The following is a 13885-nucleotide window of genomic DNA, read 5'->3' as shown; positions in this document are numbered from 1 at the left end:
GGAAGTGGAAAATCATGTGAATTTGAAAATACATGACTTGTTTGGTTGACAATAAAAAGTGTAAATGAGGGAATTGCAAATTCATGGGAATTGTGACTTCCCACAAAATATGAGAAGTTAATTACCTAACCCCCCCTAAGTAAGTCAAACTTCCCATGATTTGCAACTTCCCTCATGCCAATCAAACAATTTTATACAATTCCTATGATTTTGATGTAGGAATTTAATTCCCATGAAATACAAATTCCTATGGGAAGTAATTTCCCATAGCAACCAAACGACACCTTAAAATACTACATGTTTACACTATGTCATTTTCTTTACTTAAAAAAATCCTTTTTTATTTTTTTTTTCTTTTTGTGAATTTCAATTATTTATGTATAACATGCACATTTATTTATATTGTTTACTTGTGTCAAATATATATGTTGTTTACTATCCTAAAGTGAGTAAAACATTAAGTTGGATACTAAACTTACGCAATTCACATACTTCGAAATTTCTACTCCGCCAACTAAAGTGAAAACGTGCTAACTAAAATAACGGTAGTTATAAATTTTATTGACATATTATTGGTCAAAGTATAACACTTAAAATAAATAACGAAGAGATTAAATAATTGATTTTTTTAAAAAAGTACTCACAATACTCTGAGCTCTTGAAGGTAACTTTCAGTCCTTCATAGCCTAGGAGTAGACTTGATCAACATAAGCCGGCCTGTTAATAGGCGGGCCATAATGTCGTTGGGTCTGGCTTGATCCGAACATATTTTTTTTAAACGGATCGTGTACAAGCATTTCATACATTTTTTTGGCTTGACTCAAACTGGCCAGAAAAGCTCGCTAGGGCCGGTAAAATATTTCTGATTTGGACAAGCATTTTTAGCCTGACCCGACTTGATGTGCTGGTTTTTTAAGGCTTAGACCCAACCTAAACTCGCCCCGCTCGTCTAATGATCACCTCTACACGCACCCTTAGCAACGAGGCGTTTGGATTGTGGGAATGAGAGTTTGGGGATTAAAAAGGTAGGAATGAGATTGAGAATTAATTGATGGGAATACATGAAAATATGTCAATACCTTGTTTCGATAGCGGGTGGGAATATATAGGGAATAAATAACAATTTGACAACAATACCCTTACTAAGATTATTATTTCATTCTTTTCATTAATGGCAAAAATGTCATTTTCACCCTATTCCCATTCCCATTCATTTATTATCACCCTCCCTAGGTAATAAAATGATGGGAATTCACCCATAAATAATCCCATTCCCAAACACCTTTTTATTCTCATTCTCACCGACCAAACAAGGCTTATTTTTATACTGGGATTAAAACTCCCGATCTCACACTCTATTCCCACTTACCAAACACCCCCGAGAGTTACAGAGTACTGTAGTCTATATTTCAAAGTTTACTTTTCCTACCAACTCCAATATACCACTTTTTGTTTCACACCACTCTCTCTCTCTCCCCTCAGCTCATAGCTCACTTACGTCGTCCACCACCATTATCGCCACTCCACCACCGCTTCCCTGCTGCCAGAAAGATTACTGGTAAGTGTCTCTTCTTTATACAAATTTAAATTAAACTAATTATGCTTTATCAATTCATAGATCGTGTTCAGCAATATAAATATCTCAATCGATTGATCAATAATTAGGCAGTGATTTTTCTTTTTTTTTTTTTTTTTAATTAATATAGCTATTATTATTGATTATACAAATTGTGTATTCAGATTTTTGATCTATTTAGTTGAGTCTGCTTAATTAATGTTTGTTTAAGAACAAGCTTGAAACAGAAGCTCTCTTCCTTATTTGAGTGATTGTGAAAATGGTTTGTATTTAGGTTTACTATGTTTATTTAGTAATTTGATAAGAGAAAAAAGCTATTTAATAATGTTGTTGGATGAATTTCAGTTTGTAGTATAAAATTATCAATTTTTATAAGTGTTGTTAACGATTAATTGAAGATACTGTATATAAAATCAAAGATGTGTTGGCAGATGCCATTTATAGGAAGGAGGTAGTATGAATTTAGAATATTTTTTTTCACAACATTTGGTTTTTTTACAAAAATTCCCTTATTTTTAATTGATATGAAATTAAAGATCTAGTGTGACATTATGTCATTATCTTACTGTAATAATAACCAGAAATCGAAGGTGGACAAAGCCTAGATTAGGCACATAATCATAGCTGACATAGCCTCATAAATCTAAATGTTTTTGAATGATTAAGATTCAGTTTGCCACCACATTCGTGTTGATCGAGCCAACAACATACTGTAAGCTGTGACAAGATAAGCGCGTTGTAATGTTTTGCTTTTAATCATATTTGATGCTCCTCTATGGCTCTCTGTAGTGTTGACTATTAAGTCCTGTGACTTTCAGCTATAAATTCTATGTTGACTACATTAGAATTGAAAAAAAAAAAAATAATTCCAATGATGTTTGATAAATTATTCTTTGATTCTACGATCTATGATGCCAAAGCTCATTGAATCAATGCAAGTTCTGTTGAATTGTGCAGGTTATTGGAGATTATCACTACAACTTACTCTTTGACTGATGGAAGGCAGTGATGGCCAACAAGGAGGCATTCAGAAGACAGAACGTTTGTTCTGCAAGGAATTGACTGAAAGCGATGTTTTACACCTTTCTGTACCAAAAGGCCACCAGCATGTGTTTATTCAGGCACAAGATGAGAAAGGTGAAGTTGGCATTATTGAACTTCAAAGCGGGGAAGAGTGGCGTTTTCATTTGAGGTTCTTTAGTGAAAGTTGCACCTTCCACAATGGTTGGCATCAATTTGTTAAGGCCAAGGAGTTGGCTGCTGGTCATTCTGTGATATTTCACCGTACTGTTGGACTGAAAAGTGAGAAATTGCAAAATCAGCTCTATATAGAATGCATTGATCCGAGTCAGAAACCCTCTATAATAAGGAAGCCTGAGTCATCATCTATTGTTAGTTTAGGCCAGAAAAATACTAGAAACATTCAACCTTTTAATGATATGTTGCAGACTCTTCGAGCTCTGGAAGAGAAAGAGCATCTTGCTGTGAATGGGAAATCTAGGCGCTTGCAGCTGCATGTTGGTTTTTCCAGATCTAGATATTCACGACTTACACGTTACAGCCCGTTGGACTCACTGATCAGTTCTCCTCAAGTTTCTGCTCAATGTGTAGATTGCTTCCTACTTTTAAGTATCTTCCCCATGGAATATGAAATTGATAGAGATACGCTGGTGCAGTTATGGATGGTAGCAGGTCATCTCCAAGAAGTGTCTGCCAATTACATATCTGCTGGCTATCTTGAAGCCCTTCAGTCTAGTGGGTACATTGTCTGTTCAAAAAAAGAGATCAGAACTGGGTTGGTGTGGTACAAGGTAAATGAATTTACCATTTCTGGCGAGTTGTCAACTAGATTCAGCCACCTTAGGGTGGACCAATTGGATGATACTGTCAAAGATCTGTCTGTGGCTGAACCTCGTCATGTGACAGTGCAAAATGTGCCTTCAAATCTCAGGGTGCTTAAACGACTGGCAGGGACGAGGACTCTTTGGTTCTTGCGTGGTCATGAATCTTGCATAGAGCATGTACCTTATGATTTCTTTATCTCATTGAGGGTCCTGGAGGTTTTGTCTTTGAATGGGACTAAGCTGTCAGAACTCCCAAGTTCTATTGCCATTTTGAAGGATCTTCGTTATTTGGACCTCTCAGAGACCCTAATCAAACATTTACCAGAAACCATTGGCCGCCTCCAAAAATTGCAAACATTGAAGCTTCAAAATTGTCCCCACCTAGTTACATTACCCAAAACTACAACAAAGCTAGAAAGTCTTGTGCATCTTGATCTTGGTACACTTTGCTACTTAAATTCCATTTGCCCTAGGATTGGAGCATTAACTCGACTTCGCACTTTGTCTGAGTTCCCTGTTGGCACAGAGAGTGAATGCAGCCTAGCAGAACTTAAGAACCTTAAATACCTTCAAGGAAGTTTTTGCCTCTCAAGGCTTCAAAATGTTTCCAACTTGGAGGAAGTTAAAGAGGCAAACCTAAGAGCTAAGCCCAGCCTTTCGAGACTGGAGCTTCGATGGTGTCCCAGAGCAGAAAAAGACATCAAAATTGATGATCAGGTCATTGAATATCTGGAGCCACATGCAATGCTGACTAACTTACGGTTACTTTATTATGGGGGTTCTAAATTTCCTAGTTGGATTGCTAATCCATCTTTCAAGAATCTGATGAGCATAACCCTTTCCAAATGTGAACAGTGTCAGTACCTACCAGCTCTAGGTCAGCTATGCTCTCTTGAATCAATTACCTTAAATGGACTTCTTGGAGTGAGAATCATTGATCTTAATTTCTGTGGAAATAGTGCATCCACTGTTGCAGGGAGTGCTGATGGGGCATTCCCGAATTTGCAAAATCTGACCCTCACATCCATGCTCAATTTGGAATCATGGAGAGACATGGGAGAATTATGCTTTCCTTCCCTTCGTAAACTTACCATAAAGGACTGTCCTAAACTTGCTGATTTGTGCAGCCTTACAAACATCCTTTCTCTTCAAGTTTTGGAGATGAGTTATTGTCCTTTACTTTCGTCTTTACCTAGGGGACGGTTACCTGCTTCTGTTGAACAATTAGTGATTGAAGATTGCCCGTTACTTAAATCAAGCTGCTCAAAGCTGCATGGCCAAGATTGGCATAAGATGGAGCATATTCCCAGCGTGTGGATTGACTATGAAGAAATATCCTCCCACTGAGCTGAATACTAGGTCTTGAATCATATAATACACTTTATGTATCATATGACTCAAGACCTTGTGCCTATGGATTATTGGAATTACTCTGTCATCCGGAGTATATTAGCAGCATTATTGTAGTGTGCATGAATTGGGACCATCCTAGAGTCGGTCAGTGCCAGTTTATATGCTGCCTATTTTTTGTATTTCAGGATCATCAATAAAACTTAAGAAGTGTCATTTTAATGAGATCGGCAGCAACAGCCACACTACGAGGCCACTGCTGTTTATGCGACATCCAACAGGTAGATACAGGGGATTTTACTGAAGTTACTCATTTTTCTTTTTTCTTTCTTTTTTTTTGGAGAGGGGGGGGGGGTAATTATTCAGTTAATTTGAGTGGATTATCTGTACGTATTGTGTAATATATGATGGGTAGTACCATGTTTATTTGCAGACATGAAATCCTAGGACATGATTTTTGTTTGTAAAATACGACTTAATATACCTGCATTAATTTTGGAACCTGCATTGAAAATTTTACAATTCGTTTGAAGTTTGTTTCATGAATTGTAATGAAAAAAAAAACCCGAAGTACATAATGGTATTTTGTTAGATGTTTATTACATCAAAGTATTGTGTAAATAGTGGGTCATCTGATTCAAAATTTTAACATAAACTCCCCATGAAAATCTAATATGGTGTACCAATGATTGAATGTTTTCCCATTAATTTTATTGTACAGTGATGAGTTTGAAAAAAAGAAAAACAAAAAAGAAAAAGGGTCCTTATATTACTTGTAAATATTACAATAGTAAACTTATGCAATATAAGTTTTTACAGATTTGAGGAATATCGATAGTTGGTGACTTACTGAATTGTGTAACTAGTCAAGGTTTCAATGGGCAGAAAGTCAATAACTACGCTTGGAACTAAGTTGATCTTGCACCAGTCATCACCAGCTTCTGGAAGGCATCTCTGTGCTAGCAAATCACTGTCTTCAATGATCAGCTGTTTTAGTGACAAGGGCATTATTCCTCCTGGCAGCGACTGTAATGCTGCACATTCTCTTATTTCCAAATTTACCAGTGCAGCAAGTTGATTTAGGGAAGGCAGAGCATGCAACACTGGACAACTCAAGATCCTGAGATCATGTAAGCGAGGCATTAGCAGTCTTCCTTCCCACTTTTCAAGGCTTGTCATGTCTTCGAGTATTAGCAAATCCAATGCTGGGAAACTAGAAGCAGCTCCTGCTCCCAAAAATTGATCATTGATACATTTTATACTGCACATTTCCTGTAAATGAAGGGCTTTGAGATATGGAAGTTGTCCCAGTGGTGGCAAGCTTTTGCATCTGTGGCATCTTTCTAGATGAATGGTAGTGAGCCTGCATTCTGGTTCGCTCAACCAGTTCGGAAACTTATCACCACCATATCCAATTATATTTAACTCTTCTAAATCCTGGTGAGGTTCAAGTCCTTTGAGGACTCCTTTTGCTTGTAATGGATTTTTCATGTTATTGCTCCATTCAAGTTCTAGTCTTTTGATGAATCGTTTATTGCTCAACATGGCTTTCTTAGCATCATCTTCTCCTGTTACATTCTCTAAATTTGTAAGGCAAAGGGATCCTTGAATCCGCTTCAACTTATTCAACTCTGTGATCTGACACCCATCCTTGGTACCCACAATATATGCTGGAAGCGTTTGGAGTTTTGTTAGCTTTCCAATGTGAGCGGGCATGCAAGACAAACGTTTTATGTCAACCTCAAGATGGACCAGGTTAGTCAAGTTCTTAGTATCTTTAGGCAGTTCAAGTATATAACATTTAGTGAGTCTGAGAACTTGTAATTCAGTGAGCTTAGAAATCGATACAGGCAAGGACTCTATATCTGTTCTAGACACATCTAAGAGCCGAAGGTGTTTCAAATTGCCAATTGATCCTGGCAGCTCACTGATATAAGTTGCACTCAAGTTGAGTACCCTAAGAGATTGTAGTTTACTGAAAAGTCCATAGCCAAGCTCTTTGATCTCAGTGCGCTCAAGGAGGGTAACAATTGTGCGCACACCCTTACATTTTTCCAATTCCTTCAGCACTGAAGGCGGAAATTTCCGGAAAACAAAAGATACATGCCGTGCTTTACTGTACCAAGTTGGAGAAATAAAGGGCATACCTTTACTTAAAGAGGAGTACGCATTGAGAAATTGTTTGTCAAGGCGCAGGTAAATGTCAGAGCTGACATATTGAGCATAACGGTGGATGAATTCATGCATCTTGTAGACTTGTGACTCATGATCATAGACAATAATAGATCTTGATAACAATTCATCAAACAAATGATTGCCCGTTTCTTCCCAGCCTGCAGTGTGGTATGGCTCCTCTGGGTGCCCTTGTATAATGAAACCCTCTGCCATCCAGTACTGCAAAAGATCTTTCTTCTTAAAATTGAAGCCATTTGGGAAAAGTGAGAGATAACAGAAACAATTTTTCAAACCTCGGGAGAGATCTGAAAAATTCAATCTGAATGCTGGAAAGATCTGTTCTCTAAATAATGGCATCTCCCATAGGTCTTTAGACAACATGTTAGACCATTGTTCCTCTGGTTCATTGAAAAGGTGGGGTCTTATGACATTGGCCACCAAAGGTAGGCCTTTGCAGAATTTCTCAGCTATCTCAAGTGCAGACTCTTCCAGAGTACAACGCTTTCTTTTGGAATGGATGTCGACCACTGATGCTGACAAGAGTTTCTTGCCTAAGATGATCGATTGGCAGTCTTCCTCCGATAGCCCTTTCAAGTGGTGGTTGCTGACAGGAACCATGCTAATAGATGATACATAATGGGTGACTTTAGGATTTCGAGTAGTAATGAGGATCCCAAACATTTGGGTGGAGTTGAGGAGAAGAGCTTCAAATTCTTCCCAGTCTTGCAGATTTGGAAAGTTGCACAAGTCATCTAAAACAATGAAAACTCTTCTTCCCCTACATCTATCACTAACATCTCTATGTAATAGCCCTGATTGCTGCCTCTGATTCTGTTCAGAATCCGCTTGGATCACCATTGAGCTTAAAACTTTACTCAAGTTGAAATTCCCTGACAACTTAACCCAGAACTTTTGGTTGAAGCTAGTCTCGATTTTGTTATCATCATCGATTACACGAGCCAGTGTAGTTTTACCAAGTCCAAACATACCCTCTATCAAAACAATGACACCAGCAGTCCCACTTCCACCCTTGTTACTGCTGCTAGCAGCAGCTGCAGCACCATTCCTCCTGAAGTTTGTCGAAAGCAGCAGTGTTTTGATGATCTCTTCCTTAACCGCCTCCCTCAGGAAAGGCCTAGAATCCAGCAGTGGCTCTTTTTCAAGCATGTTCCTTGGCTGTTCCATACTTACAACATCAACCAAGTTGAGTGCTTTTGTTAATAAAACATCCAAGTTGTGTTGCTGCTCATCGATTTCACGAGACAGAACCCAATTTTTCAAGAATGACAGAGAATTCTGCGCCTTCCTCATCTCACTCATGACATCTGTGATCAAGTCTTCAATATCGTAGCAAGCTCTCCTCACTTCCCCCACCCAATCTTGGTGAGGCTTGCTGCTTACAAGCTCCCACCCATCTACCTTGTCAAGCATCAACTGAGCTTTGACATAACTCATCTCTAGAGCTTGCAACTTCTTCTCCACATCGGCTATCACATGTTGAAATTGATCATAACCAAAACTCTTGATCGTGTCTACGAGTTCTTGTACAACAACAGATGCAAACACACCACATACAAATTCTAATGCCATGTCGCACACACTCAGAAATCACAAAAGAGAAATCACAGTGCTCAGAACCTTTTTTTTTTTTTTTTTTTTTTTTTTTTTTTTTTTGTTTCAGTCAAAAAAAAAAAGTTGAAATGATTATGTAGTAGTAAGAATTGATTAAGCTGCATCTTTTGTTTGTTACTTTTACTTCCGAGAACTTTCCTCAATCAATGTTAATTGGCTGCAATTTTCAGTAGTGTTGACAAAAAGTAAGTCAAAATAAGGCAGCAGATTGGGCCAACATGCGTTTTGTGGCATTCAAAGATGCTACGTCCGTATTAAATTGATGTTTACTACCCAGTTGAATAGGTGGTAACACTAAATTATCCAATAGTTTAATAGTTAGTAATACACTTATACTAAATTATCCAATACTTGGTAATACTAAATTATCTAATACTTTTCCGTTTCTATTTAGTTGATACATTTTATTTAGGCACATATATTAAGGAGAGGAGAGGAGAGAGAAAGAGAGAGAGAGAGAAAGTGAGAGAGAATAAAAAAACAAGTGAGGTAGCTTGTCAATGTAAGGTAAAAAAGTTACCCTAAAAGAAAACGTGTCAACTAAAAAAAAAATTCTAAAAAGAAATACATGTCAACTAAAAAAAACCGGAGGTAGTAGTTTTTTTCAAGAAAAAAAAAATCTAATAGTTGAATAGGTAATACTAAATTATTTAATAGTCTTAAAAAAAAAACCTAATAGTTGAATAGTTGGTAATAGTAAATTACTAACTCACACTCCGTACCCAATTATCCAATATCGATTGTATTCCAAAATTTACACTTATTGGTAACTAGAATCAAATTTGATCTGGCATTTGATTCTTTAGAACTTGCTATATGCAAGGACAAGACTTATATGAACATTGTATAGACATTGGATATTTTAAAAGACTAGATAAAAAAGAAGATTAGAATTACCCCTGACTTATATAATAGAGATGAGTATTTGCTAATTTGCTATATATTTGACTTTGTACTTATTATTTAATATAATTAGGAGGAGTTTGTACTTACTGTATGCTCTTATTATGTTAAAATATGGATAGAAGGATTACTTCATGAGAAACTCAAAAAAAAAAAAAAAAAAAAAAAAAAAAAAAAAAAAAATTATAGTAGGCTATTCGACCTAAAAGAAATTTGAGTTAAAATAGAAATCAAGCATCAACAGTTTATTTTAATTAATAAAGCATTTATTCTTCTCCATTAAATTATACAGTATATTCTTTCAAAAAAAAAAAAAAAAAAAAAAATTATACAGTATATTATTTGCCAATAGAAGTATAGAACCATACAAATCTCTCTTGATTCAAAACTCTCTTATTGATTTATTATTACATCTTTGTATTCACAGCAACACTTTTTGGCATTATGGCAACCTCCAAGCTCAAATTTACCATATTCATGTTCACAATTCGTCTGACAAAGTCGTGTTGTGCATTGAGGTTCTATTGTAATCATAGGTTTTGCGCATGTTGTCCTCTTCGGCATTACCTTTGCAGATACATCACCTAAATATAAAAAAATAAATAAATAATAATGGCCAATGATAAAAAGTGTAGTATGAAGTGCATATGATTGTAAATACGTTATTTTAGTAAGAAATGAATAAGAGGGACGTTTGAATCACACATTGGTTATGTTAACAATACTCTCAAACAAACAATAGTTATAGGTTTTATTCAACCTAAATGGCTAAATCTTATGTGTGTGAATCAAACATCACTCTGCAAAATAAAAATTAATTTTTTTTTTTTTGAAGGGCTTATTTGAAAAATCTATTGGTTGTACTAAGCTTATATAGGCTAATAATGAATATTAAATCATCTAAGATTTTTTGCATTTTTTAGAATATCCAATGTGATTCCTTGTTAAACTTTTAGCCAGGTCACGAGACAGCGACACTTGGCGTTCCAACTTTTAGCCAAGTGTCGCGCCACGATGAATAGATTTAAATAGGCTTCATAAGATAAAAAAAAGTTAGTTTAGAAATCTATTTGGATAGAATTTTAGGATAAAATTGTTAGTTTAGAGTTTTATTTTTGATAAAATACCAATATTTCAGATGTACAAATTGAATTATAATTTAATTCAAAAAGATTATTAGATTATAATTCTAAAAAATTATCATATAAATTTATATTTTTATCATAATTTTATTTGGGAACAAATAATGTAGTTCAAAAAGCACAACATTTATTTATAATATATCTTAATCGATTTAAATACAAAACTTCACAATCTAATATGATTTTATTATTGTAACTATCAATCGGGTTGGATCACGGGTCATTTAGGGTCGAGTCACTTTAGACCACGGGTCAAACAATGTTCACACTAGCAAAAAATTTCATGTTCGGGTCAACTGAACATGCTTAGAATTTATTTATTTATTTATTATTATTTTGCTTTATTTTTGGCTAATTTTTAAAATTTTCTAATGTTTCAAACTTACTTTGCTATTTTCTAAAAAAAATCAAGCATTTTCACCAATATTATTATTAGTCATTATATGTCTATTGCATAATTTAAATCGTCACAAAATCACATCAATTCTTAACTAATTTTGTATCAATGATAAATTATAAAACTTGGTATATAGATAAAAGTTTATGTGATAAATTTATCAAACAATCCGGGCATCGCACGGGGCACCAAACTAGTATAGATATATATGTATATTTAATGAGATTTATGTAATCCAATGTGATTTATTATACATATCTAAGATGTATATCTAAATAGATTTATGTAATCTACTGTGATTCATTAAGCAAAAAAAATAACAATCCTTCCATTCCCGCCAAGGCTTACAAACTATCCAATCCGACCTGAATTTTGGCCTATTCGAACTAAGCTTAGCTTGTTAAGAATTATAGTATTTTTGTTTGAGGTATCTCAAGAAGTCAATATTGATCGAACGAGCCTTTATAATTTTGTTTACACTTGACTTATCTTTACTAATTTAATGGTAAGATTAATGATGATGCAAAGGACATTAATAAAAAACTCTTGTATATTTGTCTTGGAGACATCAAGTAGACGAGGATGTTTCAATTTTTTATTGTTTATATGAGCTTAATAGTATCTGTTCCACTCAATTTGAATACACGTAAGGAATGTAGTTTGAGAAAAAGGGTGTAACTCACTTGGCCAATACTTGTGTGCTCACGTAGAGAAATAATTAGGTTAACTCATCTGAATATTAGTATTTTGATCAAAAGGGTGATATATTTAAAGGATGGATTGGGACAACACATTTTTGAAGTAATAATTCTCAAGTCAATAAGGAGAGTGATGTCTAGTGACAACTCATAAAAGATGTAGATTGTAGCAATTCTCAAAAGCAGAAAGAAACAAATTATATTAAAATTATTTATATATTAATAAATTACGTGAAACTATATGTATACATTATATATATCAGTGGTTACAGTTTATTAAAAATGTTAAGTTTGATTACTTTTTATAATATATAAGGGTTACTTATAAATAATGAGGGGTTACTTTATTAGTTTTATAAAAATGTATTCTATACCATGAATGTTTTAAGCTCCACCCTTTTAAGAAATGGTTTGTTTTAGCATCAACCTCACTAGTATTTTCGAAATTCGTGATACAAATTAATCCTTAGAGGTATTTCATATCCTTCAACTCTGTAACTTTATACTTATTCTTTCTTCCCACAATGAATGTTGGAAGAGTGCAAAAATTTGTTAGATTCCCTATTCTAGGAGACAAAGAATTGAATCTTAATAAAGGGATTGGTTCTTAATAAAGGACTTTGTTTAAGAGTTATGTAATCAATACTTTTAAACAAACAATAGTTATTGGTTTTATTCAACCTAAATCTTATGTGTGTGAACCAAGCACCACTCTGCAAAATAAAAATTAAAAAAAAAATTACCATAAGAGAAGAGTAAGAGTAGCAGAGTAAAAAAGAAGGCAAAAGAAATCTTGGTCATTGTAAATTATATGAGAAATTAAGAATAAATTTTGTTTGAATTTTTTTTTTTTTTTATTTTATTAAAGGCTTGTTTGAAAAATATATTGCTTGTACTCAGCTTATATCGACCAATAATGAATATTAAATCATCTTATATATATATATATATATATATATATATATATATATATATATATATATATATATATATATATATATATATATATATATATATATATATATATATATATATATATATATATATATATATATATATATATATATATATATAATGAGATTTATGTAATCCAATGTGATTCATTTACTTTGATCCATTCAACAAAATAAATATACATATCTAAGATGTATTATCTAATAAATAGATTTATGTAATCTTTTGTGATTCATTAAGCAAAAAAAATTAAAAAAAAAATTAAAAAAAAATTCCATTCCCGCTGAGGCTTACAAACTATCCAATCCGATCTGAATTTTGACCTATTCGAACTAAGCTTAGCTTGTTAAGAATTACAATATTTTTGTTTGAGGTATCTCAAGAAGTCAAGATTGAACGAGCCTTTATAATTTTGCTCACACTTGGCTTGTTATTAAGATCAGAGTTTGTCTTGTTTTTGATTTGTCAACAATCGTGCTTGTTTACTTTGCATTTCAAGTTTGTGTTTGAGCTTGAACAAGCTTTAATTCAACTTAGTTGGGATATATGAATCTTAATTAATTTGCCTTTAAAATAAGTTTTTTTTTTTAAGTTTCTATGTGTGTATTTAATAATATAATGTTCCATGTTTTTTTGTTAAAGCTTAAGAGTTCAAATGATGATGAACACAAAAGACAAACTTCAGCTAATGAGATTTCTCTAAGTGTTGTAAATTGAACAGGTGAAGTAGACTTTGGAAGTGGAAGAGTAACCTGCCTATGAAGACTCCAGGGAAAGTTAAAAAAAAAAAAAGTAGAAGAAGAGTTCCTCAGTGGAACTAACTGAGTTCGTTCCCTAGCAGGATCATGAAGACAGCAAATTGAGAAGCTTAACTTGGTCTGCATTGAAGTCAGCAAGTTCCACAAGAACTTGGCATGCGAAGTTCCAGTAAGGAGCCGGAGAAATGAAGACAGCAGGATCTTAATCTTGGAATGCGTGAAGCCCAAGTATCCTTAACCTACAACAATTGACGAAACAATCTAAGTTATGTTAAGTTTATATTTTTAAGGATTGTTGTAAATATTTTAGGTTAATTTATGTATGGAATGTATTAAAAGCGTGGCAAAGCTTGACAAGCTTATAAAAGTAAAGTTTATAAAAGATAAGTTTTGATTTATGAAAAGATTTTCTAAGAGATTTCATAGAATGAAATCCGGTTTTAAACATATAATATT

General features: G+C 34.0%; 2 protein-coding genes across 2 annotated transcripts; one reads left to right on the top strand and one right to left on the bottom strand.

Moving 5' to 3' along the window:
- Positions 1 to 1401: 1401 nt before the first annotated feature.
- On the top strand, positions 1402 to 5261 carry LOC145632359 (putative disease resistance protein RGA3). The gene is made up of 2 exons (XM_081684714.1): positions 1402 to 1558; positions 2534 to 5261. The coding sequence occupies exon 2, from the start codon at positions 2572 to 2574 to the stop codon at positions 4765 to 4767; it is 2196 nt and encodes a 731-aa protein (XP_081540840.1). The 5' UTR covers positions 1402 to 1558; positions 2534 to 2571; the 3' UTR covers positions 4768 to 5261.
- A 355-nt stretch (positions 5262 to 5616) lies between these two features.
- Positions 5617 to 8535, bottom strand: LOC145633212 (putative disease resistance RPP13-like protein 1). The gene has a single exon (XM_081685484.1). It carries the CDS (start codon positions 8533 to 8535, stop codon positions 5617 to 5619), a length of 2919 nt encoding a protein of 972 aa, XP_081541610.1.
- Positions 8536 to 13885: the final 5350 nt, after the last annotated feature.

This window comes from Chenopodium album, chromosome 5 (assembly GCF_948465745.1).
Source record: "Chenopodium album chromosome 5, dcCheAlbu1.1, whole genome shotgun sequence".
Classification (NCBI taxonomy): domain Eukaryota; kingdom Viridiplantae; phylum Streptophyta; class Magnoliopsida; order Caryophyllales; family Amaranthaceae; genus Chenopodium; species Chenopodium album.
This window is presented reverse-complemented; position numbering and strand designations above follow the sequence as displayed.